This window comes from Theropithecus gelada, chromosome 16 (assembly GCF_003255815.1).
Source record: "Theropithecus gelada isolate Dixy chromosome 16, Tgel_1.0, whole genome shotgun sequence".
NCBI classification, from domain to species: Eukaryota; Metazoa; Chordata; class Mammalia; order Primates; family Cercopithecidae; genus Theropithecus; species Theropithecus gelada.
Genome location: NC_037684.1, coordinates 64,683,184 through 64,705,392, shown reverse-complemented (window position 1 = coordinate 64,705,392; position 22,209 = coordinate 64,683,184). Strand labels below are relative to the sequence as shown.

Here is a 22,209-nt window from a genome sequence, read left to right as displayed (position 1 = left end):
CAGAGAATATGACTTGGCAAATTTTCTGAGAAAAGAAACTACATGGAAATTGGGGCTCACCTCTCTCATGCCCTTTTCCCCAGGATCTTAGTTCCTTACATTCTGTTTGCCTTGGATTCTAATTTTTGAGCCCTGTGATACTGCCCAAGCTTTGGGTTACCCTTTTCTGCCCAGCCTCAATGTCTCCCAAGCAAACTGGCAAATTTCTTGAGAGTCAAAAGCAGTGAAGAATATCCCCCGACCTCAAAGTGGTTCCCTTCTCTCCAGGATTCTGGTTATTTAATTCCGCACATGTTGACTGCTTTCTGATGCCTTAAAACAGCCGTGTGTGTATGTGGTGTGTGTGTGTGTGTGTGTGTGTAAGAGAAAGATATCTAATTTTTACATCGTCCTCTAAAAGAATCCTAATCTGATCCAAGCCAGTCTGTCACAACCAAAGCAAAAAGCAATGGATGCATATTTTTTAAAATGAGAACTCTAGCCGGGTGCAGTGGCTCCCGCCTGTAATCCCAGCACTTTGGGAGCCTGAGGCGGGCTGAGGTCAGGAGTTCAAGACCAGCTTGACCAATATGGAGAAACCCTGTCTCTACTAAAAATATGAAACTAGCCAGGCGTGGTGGCGCATGCTTGTAATACCAGCTACAGAATCGCTTGAACCCAGGAGGCAGAGGTTGCGGTTAGCTGAGATTGCGCCATTGCACTCCAGCCTGGGCAACAAGAGCGAAACTCTATCTCAAAAAAAAAAAAAAAGAAGAAGAAGAACTCTGACCATTCTGGAGAAGACCATGAGGGAAGAGAGTAGAAGCAGGAAAGGAAGTGAACGGGCTATTGCAGAATTCCAAACAAGCTGATGGTAATGCCTTAAGCTAGGATACTGACCCTGATGACAGAGAGGTGGATGACTTTCAGATTTTTTTCTTTTGGTAAAGATAATGTTATAATAATATCCAGGCAAAGTGGGTGGGGGTGACAACAAAAGACAATTTCAAATATCGCTGAAGGGAGTCCAAACTGGCACAACCTTCTAAAAGGCAAATTTACAATATTTATCACAAGGCTTTAAAACAATATTATCCTTTGAGCTGTCGATTCTATTGCTAGTAATTTATTTTAAGGAAATACCACCAATATATTCAGTAAAAACACTTATTGCAGACTTTTTTTTTTGAGATGGAGTTTCACTCTTGTTGCCCAGGCTGGAGTGCAATGGCGCCATCTCAGCGCACTGCAACCCCCACCTCCCGGGTTCAAGTGATTCTCCTCCCTCAATCTCCCTAGTAGCTGGGATTACAGGTGGATGCCACGACGCCCAGATAATTTTTGTATTTTTAGTAGAGACAGGGTTTCACCATGATGGTCAAGGCTGGTTTCAAACTCCTGACCTCAGGGGATCCGCCCGGCCTTGGCCTCCCAAAATGCTGAGATTACAGGCGAGAGCCACCGCGCCCCGTCAACAATTTTTGTAATAGGGAAAAATCGGAAACAACCTAAATATGAATCAACATGAGATTAGTTAAGCAAATTACTACATCTATTAAAAAAGAGGATCTAAAAGAATGTTTATTGGGATTAAAAGATAACAATTGAAAAAAAAAAGGTCCAAAAAGCATTCATACAATGTGACCCCATTTATCTTAAAAATAATTATATATAATATGTGTAAGTACAACTATACATTTTAACATAATTATATATTATATGGCCATATTATATATATACACACACACGCTGGAATAAACACCAAAATACTAATGGTAGTTTTCTGTAGAAGTGGTGTACAGCTTGTATTTTGTGTGTGTGCATGCGTATGTGTTTATGTGTGTGTTAAAATTTTCCACATTTTTTTTTCAACAGTAGTGCTATTTTTATCATCCGAAAATAAAATTGTTCTTACTCTGAACTCTGTCCCTGACCCTAGCCTTACCTCTCTCAAGAATTGAGGCCTCTCAGCTGTCAGGAAGGATTAAAGCCCTGGGATGAAGACTGCCAACTCAGAAAATCCTCCAAGGCGGCCAGCTCACATCAAGCACTCTTTCTCCAAATGCTGCCACCACCCCGGGAGTGAAGAGAGGTTTCCCTTCCACCTACCGTGTCCCTGAGAACAAATCTCCCCGCTGTCTTGGTGACTTCCCTCCCCTGCCTGTCCTGAAGCGTCTCTGCCCCGGGAGTGGGTCACTTGACAACAGCGAGAGGGAATCCATGCGGTGGGTGCCAGGAGCGCAGCCCCGTGCTGCCCGGGCTGGCACAAGCTTGGGCCATGACTCAGCCCCTTCCTGCTCACCTGGCGTCCCGCCCTGCTGTCTCCGCTTCCTCCCTGGCCCGCACCCTCAGGTCACTATCCTTCCTTGCTAGTTTCATCCTGTTGAAAGAGTCCCAGCTACTTTTCTCTGGATTCTTTTATTTGATCCACTTCAGTGGTGTCCCATCCAAAGGACTCTCGGGTCAAGCATCTCACCCGGGCCTTGGGCTCAGCCACAGAAAGTCCTAGAGTCGCCTATTTCTAGCTCTGGGACCCCAAGTTTCTGTCCCCTGCGTGGGTGCCAGCCACTCGTGCCAGAGCGCCAGCCCTCACCCACTCGTGCCAGAGTGTACATGTGTGACACTTCAGATGGTACACAAGTGAACTTTTTATACTTAGAAGTTTATATTAATTTATTAAAGTTTGTACCATTTCAGGAATTGAGATTTCAGCTTTCATTATATTACATATATACTTTTTTTTTTTTTTTTTGAGACGGACTCTCGCTCTGTCAACAGGCTGGAATGCAATGGCTCAATCTCAGCTCACTGCAACCTCTGCCTCTCGAGTTCAAGAGATTCTCCTACCTCAGCCTCCCGAGTAGCTGGGACTACAGGCGCGTGCCACCACCATGCCCGGCTAATTTTTTGTATTTTAGTAAAGTCGGGGTTTCACCATGTTGGCCAGGATGGTCTCAATTTCCTGACCTCGTGATCCGCCCGCCTCGGCCTCCCAAGGTGCTGGGATTACAGGCGTAAGCCACCACGCCCAGCCCCTAATTATATTTTTAAGGTACAGATACTTATATTTGAGGCTGTTAAAGGTATGACTGCTTATGTTTAAGGGTTGTGTTTTGTTTTGTATTTTTTCCCAGGCTGGACTGCAGTGGCGCAATCTCTGCAACCTCTTCCTCCCAGGTTCAAACAAAATTCTCGTGTCTCAGCCTCCTGAGTATCTGGGATTACAGACCCACTCCACCACACCTGGTTAATTTTTGTATTTTAGTAGAGATGGGGTTTCACCATGGTGCCCAGGCTAGTCTCGAACTCCTGAGCGCAAGCGATCCACTCACCTTAGCCCCTCAAAGTGCCAGGATTATGAGTGTGAGCCACTGCACCAGGCCAGGCCATGTTTAAGATATTTTTAAGAAATTGATGTTTTTGCTGGGCGCAGTGGCTCATGCCTGTAATCCTAGCACTGTGGGAGGCAGAGGTGGGCAGATCACTTGAGGTCAGGAGTTCGAGACCAGCCTGGCCAACATGGTGAAACTCCATCTCTACCAAAAAATACAAAAGAATTAGCTGGCCCTGGTGGCAGGTCCCTGTAATCCCAGCTACTTGGGAGGCTGAGGCAGGAGAATGGCTTGAACCTGGAGTGGGCAGAGGTTGCAGTGAGCCAAGATTGTGCCACTGCACTCCAGCCTGGGCGACAGAGTGAGACTCTGTCTCAAAAAAAAAAAAAAAAAAAAGAATAGAAAGTAAAATGACTGTGTTGCTCAAACACCCCCTTCACCTCACTTCTGGCCCAACACACGAGTTAGGCTTGAGAAGGCAGACTTTTTTTTTTTTTTTTACTTAAACATGTATTGAGCTCTAATAATAGTGGATCTTTGTGCAGGGTCTACAGAGCTGTGTGAAATAGGATCCCCCTCCTTCAAGGTCTTAAAAGATGTAGAGGAAGGCCAGGGGCAGTGGCTCACACCTGTAATCTCAGCACTTTGGGAGGCCGAGGCAGGCAGATCACTTGAGGTCAGGAGTTCGAGACTAGCCTGGCCAACATGATGGAACCCTGTCTCTACTAAAAACACAAAAATTAGCCAGGCGTAGTGGCACACACCTATAATCCCAGCTACTCTGGAGGCTGAGGCAGGAGAATCGCTTGAACCTGGGGGGAACGGCGGTTGCACTGAGCTGAGATGGCGCCACTGCGCCCTAGCTGAGCAACAGAGCAAAAACCTGTTTCAAAAAACCGAAACAAAAAAGATGTAGAGGAGATGCCAGGAGAGATGTAATGAGGTAGAAAGGCATTCCAGCCAGGAAACGACCCCAAAAACAGCAAGAAAAAAAAGATCACAGAGGCCCACAAGCCCAGGGCCTTCAAGACCTGAGCTGGAAGCCAGAGCTGTGACCACACTGTGTCGCAAAAGATAGCCCAGGGGAGGGGCTGGCTGGAGCAAGTCTCCAGAAAGCACTGAGGGCTTCCTGGGCTCCCTGAGTATGGGCTTTGCCTCAGGGCAATGGGGAGCCAAGGAAGTCTTCATAGGGAAGGGACGGGATGGGGTGAGACCTGTGGTCACTGCCTGTTGTTGGGCTGGGGGGGCTTGGGAACTAAGGCAGGTGAATTGGGAATGAAATCAGTTCCTATTCTGCCTGCTAAGCCATGCGCCCTGACACAGCCTGAAAAGAAGGAGGGTCTTTTTCCAATTTACTTCCTAGAGGGAGGGGCCTCTTTGTGTTCGTTCAGAGGCCCAAGGTGTCCCCGGTGCTACCAGCAGCCCTGGGCTATGTAATAATGGGGCAGAGCCCAGGAGGGTGAAACAATGGGGAACCTTGGGGCAAATGAAACCCTTGAGCTGGCTGGAGCAAGCCAGGCCAGAGCTGACAGCTGCAAATGGGTGGGGACACCCTCAGAGCTGCACCAACCCAGGGTTCTCCCCTAGTCTAACCGTGGAAACTGCAGCCTCACCCGGGATGCCCCAGTGGCATCCTGTGGGGTCACTGAAGCAGCAGATCTCTTCCCCTGGCCTCTGTGTAGGCTTCCCTAGGGACACGGCCGTACTTCACTGCATACTTTTGGGGTCCTTTGCCCTCTGTGGTTAGGCCCTCCCATCTGCCCACAGTCACCAGGTCAAGCAGGATGCTGAGAAGCCAAGGTGCGGCGGGAGGAGGGTCAAGGGTCATGTGCACACACACACTCATGGCTGGGAGGTGCTCCCACCTCCTGCCTTTGTGCATCGCCTCACTGTCTTCATGCTGAGCACATGTGGGGCAGCCAGCTTGCCTTGTCCTGCCTCCCTTGCATGAGCCCATCCTCCTCTGGAGCCGGAACTGGAGCTGGCCCCACTTGGCCAACTGTGAGCACTCAGGGCAACCGTGCTGTCTCCAAACAGCACACAACCTTCAGTGTCCCCGATCCGGGCCCTGGTCGGTAATCTAGGCCTACCCACAAGATCATTACCAGGTGTCTTTTCATGGACAGCAGTGGCGTAAAAAGACCAAGAGTCTCTGCCCTGCCGAAGGTTGGCCTTAACCTGTAAATTCACATTCTCCGTCTCTCCTATCCCCTCTGCCACCTCTCTCCACTGCATCTGGGCTGGGCCTGCAGTTCCCGGCCCCATGTTTGCTCTCCAGCCTCCAATCCCTCTGCCTTAGATATTTGGGGTGACTCACATTTACTCTTATTAAAATGTCAGCCCTGGCACAACGTTCCAAATAGCCTGAGTGACGCCATCCCATCAGGGTTGCCCCTGCCTGCTGCACCCACCCTGTCCCCACAGGGAGTGGCAGGAAGGTGGCGCAGACAGCTGCGGAATGCCCCTGCGCCTGGACACCCAGTGTCCCTCCAGGGCAGCAGGAAAGCCAGGAGCTTCAGGGATCCCAATTCCCTGGAGATATTGTGCAGGGAAAGCTGGGGACAGTGAAGACGGTGGGGACAGAGAGCAGGTTACTCTGGAGGCTCCTGAGGCCCTTTGGGACTCCATCTGAGCTGAACCACCGCAGCTTCCAGTCCTCCTCCCCTAGCCTGGAGGAAGGAGTACATCTCCAAGCTACCCAGGACCCCAGTGATTTCTGAGGCCAGAGGTTCCCACATAGGCTGCCCCTTAACATCACCTGGGGAAGCTGTTAAAAAGTCAGATTCAACAACTCAAACTGTGCATGTGCGTAAGGGAGAAAGCTCCAAGCTGTACTGTCCAGTAAAACAAGCAAGATGCACCAGCATGCATGTGGTGCACACCTTTAGATTAAAAACAGGGGGAAGGGCCGGGCATGGTGGCTAACAGCCACCTGTAATCCTGTAATCCCAGCACTTTGGGAGGCCAAGGCAGTTGGATCACTTGAGGTCAGGAGTTCGAGACCAGCCTGACCAACCTGGTAAAACCCTGTCTCTGCTAAAACTACAAAAATGAGCCAGGCGTGGTGGTGGACGCCTGTAATCCCAGCTACTCGGGAAGCTGAGGCAGGAGAACTGCTTGAATCCGGGAGGCGGAGGTTGCAGTGAGCCGGGACCATGCCACTGCACTTCAACCTAGGCAACAGAATGAGACTTCATCACAAAAAAAAAGCAAAAAAAAAAAAAAAACCACAGGGGGAAGGGTGGGCACAGTGACTCATGTCTATAATCCTAGTACTTTGGGAAGCCGAGGCAGGAGGATTGCTTAAATCTAGGAGTTCAAGACCAGCCTGGGCAACACAACAAGATCTTGTCTCTACTGAAAATTTAAAAATTATCCATGTGTGGTGGCATGCCTGTGGTCCCAGGTACTCAGGAGGCTGAGGTGAGAAGTCACTTGAGAATGGGAAGTCAAGATTGCAGTGAGTTGCGATTGCAACACTGTACTCCAGCCTGGGCAACAGAGTGAGACCCTATCTCTCAAAAGAAAAAAAAAAAAAAACAGGGAATACAAATCCCTATTTGTATTTGTTTGTGTATATATAAATATAAATAACATGCACAAAACTAACTGCTAATAATAGCAGTTACCTTTTTTACTGTGGTAAAATACAGATAACAAAATTTACCATCTTAACCTTTATTGTTTTTTTGTTTTTTTGGTTTTTTTTTTTTTTTTTTTGAAACAAGGTCTCACTCTGTCGTCCAGACTGGAATGCACAGGTGTGATCTCAGCTCACTGCAACCTCTGCCTCCCAAGTTCAAGCGATTCTCCTGCCTCAGCCCCCCCGAGTAGCTGGGATTACAGGTGCGCACCGCCACATCCGGCTAATTTTTGTATTTTTAGTAGACACAGGGTTTCACCATGTTGGCCAGGCTGGTCTTGAACTCCTGACCTCAAATGATCCACCTACCTTGGCCTCCCAAAGTACTGGGATTACAGGCATGAGCCACCGCACCCGGCCCATCTTAACCACTTTAAGTGTACAGTTCCGCAGTATTAAGTACTCTCATAGTGTGAGCAACCATCACCACCATCCATCCAGAGTGTTCATCTTCCCAAACGGAAACTCTGCCCCTGTTAAACACTCACTCCCCATTGTGCCCTCGTGCCCCACCGGCCCCTGGCAACCACCATTTCACTTTCTGTCTCTATGATTTTGACTGCTCTGGGAACCTCATTTAAGTGGAATCATAAAGTATTTGCCCTTTTGTAACTGGCTTATTTCACTTAATGTCCTCAAGGTTCATCCATGTTGTAGCAGGTGGTAAAATTTCCTTCCTTTTAAGGCTGAATAAATATTCCATCATGTGGGTGGACCACACTGTGTTTATCCACTTACGTGTTGATGGACATTTGGATTGCTTCCACCTGTCAGCGATTGTGACTAACACTGCTATGAACATCGGTATACAAAGATCTATTTGAGTCCGTGCTTAAATTCTTTGGGGTATATACCCGGAAGCGGAATTGATGGATCCTACAGTAATTCTATATTTAAGTTTTTGAACCACTGTACTGTTTTCCAAAGAAGTGCACTCTTTTACATTCTCACCCGCAGGGTACAAGGGTTCCAATTTCTTCATATCCTCACCAACTCCTGTTATTTTCTGGTGTGTTTTTTTTGTTTTATTTTTGTTTTTTGGGTTTTTTTTTGTTTGTTTTGTTTTTGGTCTTGTTTTTGTTTATTCTTTTGAAGGGATGGTTACCTTCTGAAGGGATGCACAGGAAATGGGCAGATGAGGGACAGGGAGGAAGATGAATATTCACTGCAGGTCATTTAACACTTTCTCACTTTTTTTTCTTTTCTTTTGAGACAAATCTTGCTCTATTGCCCAGGCTGGAGTGCAGCGGCATCATCTTGGCTCACTGCAACCTCTGCGTCCCGGGTTCAAGCAATTCTCCTGCCTCATCCTCCCAAGTAGCTGGGATTACACGCACCCGGCTAATTTTTTAAATTTTTAGTAGAGACGGGGTTTCACCATGTTGGTCAGGGTAGTCTCAAACTCCTGACCTCAGATGATCCGCCCACCTCGGCCTCCCAAAGTGCTGGGATTACAGGCGTGAGCCACTGCGCCCGGCCACTTTCTAACTTTTGAATCATCTGAATATATTACTTATTCAAAAAGGTACTTTGTTTTTCCAACAGGTGTTATGAAAATTTTCAAACATACAACAAAGACGAAAGAATTTTACAAGAATCCATACATCCATCACCGAGATTCCACCATTAGCATGCACTATTCTTACGTTATCATATATCTAGCCATCCATCTATCCAACTATTAAAAATAAGTAGAGTGTACTTTCCTGGGCCCCTCCCAAGACCTGCAAGTCACGAGTGGGGCCTGGAAATCTGTTTCTGTAATCTGTTCTCCAGATGATTCTGGCATTGGGAACTTCTGTTCTGGTCCAGCTACTCATCCCATGCAGAAACCACACCTGCAGTTAGTCAGTGGCCAGTGGGGGTGGGATTCTTCCCTTGTCTAAAAGCCCCTTAGCCTCACAAAAATGTCTCTCGGCCAGGTGCGGTGGCTCAAGCCTGTAATCCCAGCACTTTGGGAGGCTGAGACGGGCGGATCACGAGATCAGGAGATCGAGACCATCCTGGCTAACACGGTGAAACCCCGTCTCTACTAAAAATACAAAAAACTAGCCGGGTGTGGTGGTGGGCGCCTGTAGTCCCAGCTACTTGGGAAGCTGAGGCAGGAGAATGGCGTGAACCCGGGAGGCGGAGCTTGGAGTGAGCTGAGATCCGGCCACTGCACTCCAGCCTGGGCGACAGCGCGAGACTCCGTCTCAAAAAAAAAAAAAAAAAATGTCTCTCTAAGGAAGAGCTTATCTCACTGCGCCAAAATGGTCTCCAGACTCAACTCCATCCTGGCCAACCTCTTCCCCAGGACACGCTTTGGTGCCTCATCAACACCACTTCCAATGTGGCCCCAGAACTAGACAAAACTCCACAGCATGACCTGCCCAGGGAAGGGACTCCTGGTCTCGTCCCTCCCTAAGCTGAAACTATTCTTCCATGGTTCAGCGTGCATTTGTCCTTTCTGCTGAGAAGGGGAGAACACTCTAAAGTGACGTGGCAGTGTTTGCAACAGACACCTTACTCACTAAATCAGGACAAGATTAGCCAGGCCCCTTGAGACAGAAAGTGTTTGCATCTCCTTACCCACCTTTAGCCTTCTCTTCTTGCCATAATGGTAATAAGGATGATTTCCATGATAATTGATAGAGAGAGATAAATGAAGAAATATGTATATATATTAGACAGATGAAGAGATTGGATAGATGATAGATAGATACATAGATAGATAGATAGATAGATAGATAGATAGATAGATAGATAGATAGATAGATAGATAGATAGATAGATCGATCTGTGGAGAGATTGGAGACAGAGATTGGATGAATGGATGGAAGGATGGATGGATGGATGGATGGATGGATGGATGGATGGATGAACTGATAGACTGATAGAGAGATAGATCAATGGAGAGATACATAGATAGATACATAGATAGATAGATACATAGATACACAGAGATGGATCAGTGGAGAGATTAGGTAGATAGATCGATCAATGAAGAGATAGATCAGTTGAAAGATAGACAGATGATTGATTGATGGAGAGATTACATAGATGGATGGATCAATGGAGAGACAGATAGACATTAGATAGATGGATAGATGAACAGATAGATGGATGGCTGGATCAATGGATGGGTTGATTGATGGATGGATGGAGACGATAGAAAGAGATTAGATAGATCAATAGATACATAGATCAATTGAGATAGATGGATCAATGGAGAGACCAGATAGAGAGATGAACTGATCGATTGATAGATAGATAGACAGACATATAAATAGATAAACACTGACAGAGCCCCTCCTGCGTAGCAGGTGTTGTTGCAGGCACATTACTTGCATTCATTCATTTTATTGTCACAAGAACCCCATAGAGTAGGTACTATTATCCCCATTTTCTACAAATGAAGCAACTGAGGCACAGAAGGACTAAGTCACCTACCCAAAGGTACACGGCATTTTCTCTTTAGTCACCAACACACATAAACACACATAGAGCACTCATGAATACTCATGGGCTGGTCTTTAGTTTCCCAGAGCTCCCTACCATCAAGTCCTGTAGTGTAGTTCCTCCTGGCTAGTATACCTGTGCTCTTAACCTTTCCTGATAACTAATTCCTTCTTCCTGCCAAAATCCAACAGTCTACTTTCCCAGAAACTTGCTAGATGGCTAGAGCCAATCTGAAAAATAAATTCAAGTTAAAGTGTCTCTGGCTGATACATTTACCTCCTCAGGTAAATGTGTGTGTCCGTGCCAACATATATAAGTATATGCAATTTTTTAAGTGGAATTCTTTCTCTTTCTTTCTTTTTTTTTTTTTTTTTTTTTTTTGAGACAGAGTTTCACTCTGTCACCCAGGCTGGAGTGCAGTGGTGACATCTCAGCTCACTGCAACCTCCGCCTCCCGAGTTCAAGCGATTCTCCTGCCTCAGCCTCCTGAGTAGCTGGGACTACAGGCACCCGCCACCACGCCGGGCTAATTTTTTGTATTTTTAGTAGAGATGGGGTTTCACCGTGTTAGCCAGGATGGTCTTGATCTCCTGACCTCATTATCCGCCCTCCTCAGCCTCCCAAAGTGCTGGGATTAAAGACATGAGCCACTGCGCCAGGCCGGAATTCTCTTTTTAGAACACAAAACCAAAACAGACAGTGATACTAAATATTTACATATTAATGGTAATCTTCATAGTCAAGTTCATGACGGGGCCAGTGGAAAAGATATTGGCACCTTATGAACTTTATATCACCCCATAAATCACATCCCAAAAATCTAAGGATGGCTGAGACTGGCTCCGTCTCCTCTCTGGGGAACACACAAGGGGGTGATACTGAGGTATTTGGGGTGCCTTTTCAGGAATCCCCAGAAAGCCCTAGGCAGAGTCATGAGCCACATTGTTGAAGGGACTTAGAACTTTGCAATGTGCCTCTTGGAGGTGCCAGTGGAAGGAGAGAAATTTGGAGAGCCCTCTGGGATTAGACTTGCTGGATGAAAAAACAGAATGCCCACTTAAATTTGAGTCTCAGATAGAAAAGAAATACTCTTTAGTGTAAATATGTGCCAGAGGGCCGGGTGTGGTGGCTCATGCCTGTAATCCCAGCACTTTGGGAGCCCAAGGCGGGTAGATCACTTAAGGTCAGGAGTTCAAAACCAAACTTGCCAACATGGCGAAACCCCGTCTCCACTTAAAAATACAAAAAATTAGCGGGGTGTGGTGGTGCACACCTGTAATCCCAGCTACTTGAAAGGCTGAGGCAGGAGAATCACTTGAACCCAGGAGGTGGGGGTTGCAGTGAGCCGAGATTGTGGCCACTGCACTCCAACCTGGGCAACAGATCGAGACTCTGTCTCAAAAAAAAAAAAAAAAAATCCCAGATATTGTACTGTATTGTACTGGACATACTTATACTAAAAAGCATTTGTTGTTTGTCTAAAATTCTAATTTACCTGGGCATACTGCATTTTCATTTGCTAATCTAGGACCATCTAACACTCTCAGGGAACGAACAAAAGAGACCGTGACGATGGCTTGGCACTCACCGATCTCTGTCCACGGTGAAGTGGCCAAGTGCACTGCCCTGACTGTCCTCCCCACCAGCTTCAAGGTGTCCATTGAGCCAGGGCCATGATTGATTGGACAGAAGAGGGGTCATCCTGTGTCATCCTATAGGGTCACACACATGCTGGGCTGTGCCTTGGACCCAGTAACTTACTTTTTTCAGAAGAAAACTGGTTTCTTGGTAACCTCCTGAGAGGACTGGGAGGGAATCCTCCAAAATGATTTCCAGTTCCCCAAACTTCATTCCCCATTATTCTTGATGACTTTTTTCCTTTTTTTGAGACACAGTCTGACTCTGTCGCCCAGGCTGGAGTGTAGTGGTGCAATCTTGGCTCACTGCAACCTCCACCACCTGGATTCAAGTAATTCTTGTGCCTCAGCCTCCCAAGTAGCTGAGACTACAGGCTTGCACCACCATGCCCAGCTAATTTTTGTACTTTTATTAGCGACAGGGTTTCACCATGTTGGCAAGGCTGGTCTTGAACTCCTGGCCTCAAGCAATCTGCCCACTTCAGCCTCCCAAACTGCTGGGATTACAGGCATGAGCCACCGCACCCAGCGGATTTTTTTTTTTTTTTTTTTTATCACGAAAGAAACAAACTTTCAGGGCGAAAATGCAAACATCACAGAAATATAAAACTTAGAAAGTCTCTCCAGAGATAACTGCTATGAACAGTTTGATGTGTCTTCTTCCAGATTTTCCTCTATGAGTATGATCATGTATTATCATCTTCATAAATAGAATTGTATTACACAGGCTGTTCTGAAACTTGCTTCCGTTTATCGTGATGTCGGGGACTTCCTTCCATATCTGTGTGCATTCCTGCTTCACTGGTCTTACTCCGCCTCATTCTTTATGTCAGTGGCTCTGAGTCTTTGGAGCTCTAAGCCCCTTTGGGTGTTCTATGAGTGACGAATGCACACAGGCAGATCCCACAGACATGTGACTCTGAGTGTCATAGACTTCCCGAGGCTGATCCACTAATGACCCCTTCACCCTGTGCATGGTATGGGGCTGGGGGTGTGGAGGGAAGATGGGGATCACTGAAATGGGTCCAGGAGGGTGGGAAGGACGGTGTATGTGACTTTCCTATTGATAGGGAGACCCATGCCTGGCGAGCCTCAGTCAAAGGGGTCCTGGGTCACTACCTCCCCGGTGAGACCCTCTGACTCTCCTGAGCACCCACCCCTGGGCTCCTCCTCAGGCTAGGGGTTCCTCTCCTGGCATCCTCAGCAAGATCACCTGACTCCAGCAGCTGCCAACCCCCTGGGCAACGCCAAAGCCTCCTGGCCTCAAACGGGTTGGGCGACATTCACTTCCTCGCGCTGTCCTCCCGACCTGCTCTGTCATTAGGAATCCCTCGGCGGTGGCGGTCACACTAACAGCAACAGGAGGAGATCGTGCTGCTGCCCAGCACCTCGGGGCGGCTCAGATCTGCTGGAGGCCCCAGGAGGGAAGGTGGATGCTGCTCTCTCTGGTCCCAGCCAAAGTGAGTCTAGGGGCCTGGCTGGGGGTGGGGAAGGAGCTTGGCAATGTTGGAAGGTTGCCAACATTGGAAGGATGCAGGAGAATGAGGGAGAGAAAAATTGAAAGAGAGAGAAGAGATAGCTGTGGGTGAGGAAGTAGTCACAGCTAAAGCTGTAGGACCTTGCACTGGGGCTCCAGGAAGGAATCCCAGGTGCCTGGAAGTGTCATTCTGTCCCACAGGCTCTGTGCTGAGGTGGGGATGGGGGGTGTTTTCTCCGGGGTGGGGACACCTGCCCCTGTCACCCTGTCCTGGAAATGGGCTACTGCTATGGGGGAGACTCAGTGAGGGCAGCTCCCTTGGGCCAGCCATTGCCTTCCCCCTGCCTCCCAGGTGGCCAGAGGGGCATCCTTGTTTAGGGTCACTCTGAGGAAGGAAGGTTGGGTAGTCACTTCTCTGTCAGTGCTATTTCTTCTATTCCTTTGACCAAAGTCTGAAGACAAAGTCTTAAGCTCTGAGCTTCAGTTCCCTTATCTATGAAATGGAGACACTCCCTACCTCCCAGCGTTGTTGTCAGGATCAGATGAGGAAGGGATGCAAAATGCCAAGTGCATAATTAGGATTCAATAAATGGTCGCTGTTGTAATTATTTATTATTAGCTCAATACTGGTCCTACTTCACCTAAGAAGACCTTCCAGCCCTCCTCTCCCCTCATTTTCCTAAGGCACCAATAGGGATGCTTTTGGCACTTACTGCATCGTTCTCGAACTTGTTTGTGCTCAAACTAGAGTATGTTCCTTGCATTTCTTCTGTTGCCCTCTCCCTCACCCCAGCACCTAGACAGAATCAGGCCTTAAGAGGAACTCAAGGATGGAGAATGGAATGGGATTCAGAAAGGGAGAGAGGCAAAGAGGGAGGGGTCAGGGAAAGACTGAGAAAGGGAAGCAAGAAGGTGGGGAAGGAGGTAGCATTGTCCAGGTGTGAATGGCGTGGCTCTCTGGAAGCACGGGAAGGGGGAAGGATTGCCCAGAGAGGCCATGTTTGGAAGATGGAAGGATTGCCCAGAGAGGCCATCGTTGGAAGGGGGAAGGATTGCCCAGAGAGGCCGTCGTTGAAATGGGGAAGGATTGCCCAGAGAGGCCATGTTTGGAAGAGGGAAGGATTGCCCAGAGAGGCCATGTTTGGAAGAGGGAAGGATTGCCCAGAGAGGCCACGTTTGGAAGAGGGAAAGATTGCCCAGAGACGCCATCGTTGGAAGGGTGAAGGATTGCCCAGAGAGGCCATCAATGGGGCTGGGATGTCTTCCGCACTCCCTGGGTCCTTTTCACTTTTCCGCTAACTCAGATGAAAAGTACAGGCTCTCCGCCTCCTTCCCTGCTCGTCTCAAGACGGATGGTGCTTCCTAACTTGGCTAATACCTACTCACCCAATCTATCAGCTGATTCTCACAATGTTCTACCATCTACAGAATCTGTCTCTGTTAACTCCCCCTCCGTCACCTTCACCGGTGACCTTAGGCAAGTCATTTCCCTCTCTCTAGACATGGATCTGCTCATCTCTGAAACTAGGAACTTCAACTAAGTGATCTCTAGTCCTTTTTTCCCTCTAGGATTCCTTATTTGCTCGTCTTCTCTTGTCAGCCTTGATCTCTACTTCTCAGTTATCCAAACAACTTAAACCATCGATCATCAATCCTCCTTTCAAAAAAATATCTTTTCTGAGAAAATTTATAAATGTCCACTGAGCTCTAAAGTTTTATAAGAACTTCCTTGACCACTACTTACCCCTAATATGTAAGCTCAGTACCTAGCATATAGCAGGTGGTCAATAAATATGTGTTGAATAATTAGACGGATGGATGGATGGATAGAAGGATGGAACTCTTGCCGTCATACACTTTGGGGAGTTATGAAATGTAATGAAACATATTAATAGTTGATTGACTTAAGAAAATCATGGCCATCCTGATTATAATGGCTGTTTGGTATAAACATTTGCAAATGTGTTATTAAAAAACTACTAAGAAACATTGGAATAACCATTTAAACTCTTATTGATCACCCATCGCTTATCTTATCCATTGTCATCTTGTTCAGTTATTCTAATTTGAGATGAGTTGCCCTCTGTCAAGGGGGTGCGATTTTTTTAATCATCCACATACCAAGGAACATTTGGGGATGACAGGGAAGGAAAGGAAGGCAAATGCTGTGGCTGCCTCAAGAGCTGTAACAGGGGTCTCCAAGTCTCCTTTGGGAGAAGAGGTGACAGGATGAGGCCTGTCTTAATAATGACAACTGCCATTTACTGAGCACTTACTCTGAGCCAAACTCTTGACTCACAGTAGCTCACTTAATTCCTCCAACAACTCTCCGAGGAAGATGGTACCATTATTATCAAGTTCATCTTATGGACAGGAAACTGAGACTTAGAGAGGTTAAACAACTTGGTTAAGCTTATACAGACAGTAATGGATAGATCAAAGATTTGAACCCCTAGCCCCATCCTGCGGGCCACACTGACCACCTCAAAGACCACACCTGGAAACTCCCAAAGAGGTTTGGGGGCTGCCTCCAGGATGCCAGATTCCTTATCCCACCTCCAAATATTTTTGCTGTTTCTTAGACTATGGGACATTTTCAACTTGGCAAAATGGATTTGGAGCCAAGCCAAGAGAGGGAGGGATTCTGAAAGATTTGTGATCTTAACAGTTGTCCTTCATATACATTGATTTTATTCTGATTATGTCATCTCTCAGGTCTGGGGGCTGCCATGCAGCTCTATTTTATCAGTGTGCCCAGGGGTCTTTTGTCTCTGTTATGGATGGAAGAAAGTAGCAATAACATGGAATCATGGTTCCTTTTAAAGAAGCCATTCTAGATAAGTTTAGGCGACACAGTTGTGACACTGTGAACTTTTCAATGAGGACACTTGGACCTCACCACACACCCCAGGGGATGTTTCCCTTCAAAGCCATCGACTTGGGAAGCCATGTACTTAATCAAACAAATCTGCTCTCAGATTCTGTTTAAAACCCATCTTGTGGCCGGGCGCGGCGGCTCACGTCTGTAATCCCAGCACTTTGGGAGGCTGAGGCAGGCAGATCACTGGAGGTCAGGAGTTCAAGACCAGCCTGGCCAACATGGTGAAATCCTGTCTCTACTAAAAATATAAAAATTAGCCAGGGGTGGTGGCACACGCCTGTAATGCCAGTTATTCGGGAAGCTGAGACAGGAGAATCTCTTGAACCCAGAAAGTGGAGGTTGTAGTCAGCTGAGGTTACACCACTACACTCCAGCCTGGGTGACAGAGCAAAACTCTCTTTCAAAAAAGAAAGAAATCATCTTGTTACTTTATAGTGACTCTGTAGCTTTGATTTCAAACAATATCATGTCACTTGATCATTCATTTACTTTCCTATCAGACTTGGCTCCCAGTGACTTCTGGACACTTCCAAAATATCAGACATATTCTCAAAGGATAAAATTCTGTCTCCATCAAGGTTGATCAGATGCTTCTCTCACTGCCTCAGGCAGCCCCATAAGAAGAATCTGGAGAATGACTGAGCTGTGGCAGGTGAGGGAATGAACCCAAAACTTCCTGACGTGACTGTGTGGAAGGCCAGCAGGCATTTGAATGTGTAAGTTCTGAGCTTTGTTTTTTTAAACAGTCATTGCTTTATAGCCACACTTAGCACAGAGGAATGCAATCCAATGGCTGGAGGAAATCCAGTGGACCCGCCAACCCCAGGTGAGGGCAGAGGTGGAGACTAGCACAGGCTTTTCTGGAAAATGGCCACTCTGGGTGCAGGCCCAAATTGGAGACTGGACTGGGGTTGTGCATGCATCTCCTTAGCCACCTGCTTCCCCTGGTAACAGGGACTTCCTTCCTTCACTTCCGTCACTGAAGCAGGAAGAGGTGAGGCAGTGACCTCACCATGTGTGTACATGGTGATTGAGGTGAGACATCAGGAACTCCACATACCTCCTCCTGGGGTCCAGCGTGACTGGGTTCTCTGGTTCTCTGTCTCCCGATTCTCGCTTCCAGAAGCTTCTACTCCTCCCCTCCTAAGGGTCTTGGGCTCTAGGTTTGAGTCAGGTGGGCCATAGAGGAGGAGCAGCAGAAGAGCCAAGAGTAGGAGGAAGAGAGAGGCAGAAGACAGGGAGAGGGGATAAGAGGCAGTGGAGGCAGAGGTGTAGGTGGGAGCTAGGACGGAAGAGGGAAAGAGGGAAATGCCTCAATATTCACCACCTTTCCCGCCCACAGCTGAGTGTGCCATCTCCCAGTGGCCATGTCAGAAGGAGAGAGCAAGGACAGCTCGGGCAGCGAGTGCCCCGTGTGCTACGAGAAGTTCCGGGACCTGGAGGGCGCCAGCCGGACGCTGAGCTGTGGCCATGTGTTCTGCCATGACTGCCTGGTCAAGTACCTGCTGTCCACCCGCGTGGACGGGCAGGTCCAGAGGACCCTGGTCTGCCCCATCTGCCGCTACGTCACGTTCCTCAGCAAGAAGAGCTCCCGCTGGCCCTCCATGCTGGACAAGAGCTCCCAGACCCTGACTGTGCCTGTGGCCCTGCCCTCCGTGCCCCCACTGGACAGCCTGGGTCACACAAACCCCCTGGCTGCCTCCTCGTCCGCCTGGAGGCCACCCCCGGGCCAGGCCAGGTCGCCGGGCAGCCCAGGCCAGAGCGCCCAGCTCCCCCTGGACCTGCTGCCCAGCCTGCCCCAAGAGTCGCAGGTCTTCGTCATCAGCCGCCACGGGATGCCCCTCGGAGAGCAGGACAGCGTGCTGCCCCGCCGCAGCCTGGCCGAGCTCTCGGAGGCCTCCCCCGCGCCCCGCTCCGCCCGCGCCTTCTGCTGCCGATCGCGGGCCCTACTGCTCATCACGCTCATCGCCGTGGTGGCCGTGGTGGCCGCCATCCTGCCCTGGGTGCTGCTGGTGAGGAAGCAGGCATGAGGCGCACAGCAGGGAGACCGCCAGGCTGGCTGTGGCCTGGGGTGGGACGGGAGGCCCCACAGCAGCCCTGGTGCCACCAAGCTCCGAAGCACACGAGGGCAGGCAGAGGGGAGGTCCTGGGCACAGAGAGGGCCTTGGGCTTCCCCGACCCCTACAGGGAGGCTGGAGCTGACTCCATGGGCGCAGCGCGTTTCCCCACGTGAATCCTCAGCAGACACGTTCCCCTTCCATCTAGGCTGGGAAGATGAGTGGTTACTGCCCTCCTGCAGGCTCACCAGCCCTGAGCGGCAGACCTTACCTGCCAGGTGTCTTGCTCAAAGCCAGGTGGGCCCCTCCAGGGGCAAGGAAGCCCTGCCGGCAGATGTCCTGCTGGGCTGGTCGATGGCAGGATCCTCCAGGCCAGAATTCCCACCCAGGATTTGTGGCTTGCCCTCGGGAACAGACAGAACGGGCACCCAGCATCTCAGCACTCACCCCTGACCTCCACCACAGTACCCCATCCCTAAGGCCTCCCTGTCCCCAACCTGCCAGCTTAGAAGGGCTTCCGTGAAGGAGAAGCTGATCTCAGAGGCTGCCTCAGCATTTCTGGGAGAATGAACAGAAACTGTTCTTCCCGGAGAGCTGAGGCCAGATCCAGACAGGGGTTTGTTGATAGACACCACGCCAGCAGAGCGCCCCACGGACGGAGCCAGAGGTCCCCCTGAGCCCTCCAGGCCCAAGGAGGGATCCAAACTTTGAGTCCTAGGGTTCTCAAGGGTGGCAGGGAGTGGAAGGGAAGCCTGACAGGCGAGCCTTGAGTCAGCTGAGAACTATGTGGGCAAACGAACCCCTGGGGGCTCCCACCTCCCTCCCAGCTGGTCCTCCTCCTCATGACCCATCCACTCATTTAGAGGCCACACCAGCTGGGCCAGTTTCCTAGGTGGATTGCCAGGCTGGGCTGGGTGAGGAAGGGTGGGGAGGAAAACAGCTATGCTTGCCAGGGACGCCGCCATCTCAACTGAGGAATGCTGAGGCCCAGGTGCCATGAGCTGCTCCCCGAGGTCTCTTTGCCTGGGGCGCCCGCGTGGGACTGTGAAGAGTCTCAGGTTGGGTCTAGCCTGAGTCATTCGGGGATAGCTATCGGCTGTTTATTGTGGTCCGTAAGTCAACCAACACCTTTCAACGGAAAACAACAAAAACCTCTAGCAATTATCTCAAATAAGTGGCGGCCTGCACCCAGCTGTGCCCACGGTTGAGCACCCCCCCCCCAACCTCCCCCAACCTATACCCCTCTCAGCAATTTGCTGTCTGTGGGGGAAGAAATAGCAGTCTACATTTTATCTAGTTCCTAAATGCCTGCAGTGGTGGTCATCTGGGGACCGCTGGGGAACTGGGCCCCACTACAGGGGATATTTGGGACATAGCGAAGGCTGCTTTGAAAGCATTTGTGGGCTTCTCTGTGCTCATTTCAAGATTACAGAAGTGGCCGGGTGCGGTGGCTCACGCCTGTAATCCCAGCACTTTGGGAGGCCGAGGCGGGTGGATCACGAGGTCAGGAGTTTGAGATCAGCCTGGCCAATGTGGTGAAACCCCGTCTCTACTAAAAATACAAAAATTAGCCAGGCGTGGTGGCGCATGCCTGTAGTCCCAGCTACTTGGGAGAGGCAGAATATCCGCTTGAACCCGGGAGGCAGAGGTTGCAGTGAGCCAAGATCGCGCCACTGCACTCCAGCCTGGGTGACAGAGCGAGACTCCGTCTTAAAAAAAAAAAAAAAAAAAAATACAGACGAGCACAGGTGCTATTGGGGGGAAGGGATACAGATGGATTCCATGGGGAAAATATTTATTATAGGAATAAAAATAATGTTAAATTTGCAAAGACTCCAATGAGTCTCTTTTAACCTCAGCCAGGCTGTTTTAAACAGTGTCATGAATTTTTGGGAACCTGGTTCTAGTCTTTTCAGATTCTGTCGTATTTCAAAATACCCTCAGTGTTTTCACATTGTTCAGTGGTGACCTGTAGCTGCAACTTCTTTTATTTTCAGAGAATGCCAAAAGCTATTTTTAAAATAAAGGTATATATTTTCTCAAAGATTCCAGAGACTTTGCAATGTATGTGGGACGCTCCGAGCCTGGACTTGAAGGACAATTCACTTTAGATGAAAAAGTCTGACGCAGTGTCTCACTCCTGTAATCCCAGCACTTTGGGAGGCCGAGGCAGGTGGATCATGAGGTTAGGAGTTCCAGACCAGCCTGGCCAGCATGGTGAAACCCCCATCTCTACTAAAAATACAAAAAATTAGCCAGTCATGGTGGCGCGTGCCTGTAGTCCCAGTTACTCAGGAGGCTGAGGCAGGAGAATCGCTTGAACCTGGGAGGTGGATGTTGCAGTGAGCCGAGGTCACGCCACTGCACTCCAGCTGGGCGACAGAGTGAGACTCCATCTCAAAAAAAAAAAAAGAAAAGAAAAGAAAGAAAAAGTTTGAAATACAAACACAAATGGCTCCTACACAGCTATTCAACCACACTTGCAAAAGAAAATTAAAATTCTGCTGGCATGCCATTAAAATTCTGCTGGCATGCCATTTTTCACCTATGAGCTTGTCAAAACCTGGAAGTCTCATAACCCACTCTGCTACTGAAGCTGAGGGAGGCAGGGGAATGGTTAGTGGGAATGCATATTATTAAAATCCCTATCAAGAGCAATGTGACATTATCTACCAAAATTTCTGCCTTGCTCCAGTAATTCCTGTTCTAGAAACACCCTACAGATATACTTGCATGTATGGACAGCAGCATACATATGATGCTATATAATTGCAGTGCTGTTTATAAAAACAAAGGACTGGAAAAACCCTGAATGCTAATCAGTAGGGTACTGGTTATTTATCTTAAGATCCAGGGAATATCATGCAGCTGTATTAAAAAAAAAAAAGAAAAAAGAAAAGAACAAGAAAGGACTCAATGAACTTATACGGAATGTCTCCAGGGTACAATGGAAAATGAGGAAACGCAAGGTGTGGAACACTGGATACTGGATACTACAATTTGTATAGAAAGAGCGGGAAATAGGCCAGGCACAGTGTCTCACGCCTGTAATCCCAGCACTTTGGGAGGCCAAAGCGGGTGGATCACCTGAGGTCAGGAGTTCGAGACCAGCCTGGCCAACATGGTAAAACCCGGTCTCTACTAAAAATACAAAAAGTAGCCGGGCATGGTGGTGCATGCCTGTAATCCCAGCTACTTGGGAGGCTGAGGCAGGAGAATTGCTTGAACCCAGGAGGCGGAGGTTGTAGTGAGCTGAGATGGCACCATTGCACTCCAGCCTGGGAGACAGAGTGAGACTCTGTCTCAAAAAAAAAAGAAAAAGAAAAAGAAAGAAAGGGGGGAATAAGAATTTACATTCCTATTTGCTTACTTATGCATCAAAAAAGAGGGAATGCAGGGCACGGTGGTTCACGCCTATAATCCTAGCACTTTGGGAGGCCAAGGTGGGAGGATCGCTTGAGGCCAGTTCAAAACCGGCCTGGGCAACATAGCAAGACCCTATGTCTATAAAAAAAAAAATTAATTACCTGGGTGTGGTGGCACACCTCTGTAGCCCCAGCTACTCAGGCAGTTGAGGTGGGAGGGTCCCTTGAGCCCAGGAGGCTGCAGTGAGCTACAATTGCACCAATGTACTCCAGCCTGAGCAACAGAGTAAGACCTTGATGAGAGAAAGAAAAGAGAAAGACAAGAAGGGTGGGTAGGAGGGAGGAAAGAAGGAAGGAAGGAAGGAAGGAAGGAAGGAAGGAAGGAAGGAAGGAAGGG

The 22,209-nt window shown here is 48.7% G+C and overlaps 1 protein-coding gene across 1 annotated transcript; it reads left to right on the top strand.

Annotated features, from left to right (window-relative positions):
- The first annotated feature begins 13,349 nt into the window (after window positions 1–13,349).
- RNF222 (ring finger protein 222) lies at window positions 13,350–20,491 on the top strand. The gene is made up of 3 exons (XM_025363163.1): window positions 13,350–13,480; window positions 16,891–17,042; window positions 17,733–20,491. Exon 3 carries the CDS (start codon window positions 17,758–17,760, stop codon window positions 18,418–18,420), a length of 663 nt encoding a protein of 220 aa, XP_025218948.1. The 5' UTR covers window positions 13,350–13,480; window positions 16,891–17,042; window positions 17,733–17,757; the 3' UTR covers window positions 18,421–20,491.
- Window positions 20,492–22,209: the final 1,718 nt, after the last annotated feature.

Coding starts and splice junctions, on each gene's coding strand:
- RNF222 (XM_025363163.1), top strand. CDS start 17,758: ATGTCAGAAGGAGAGAGCAAGGACAGCTCGGGCAGCGAGTGCCCCGTG.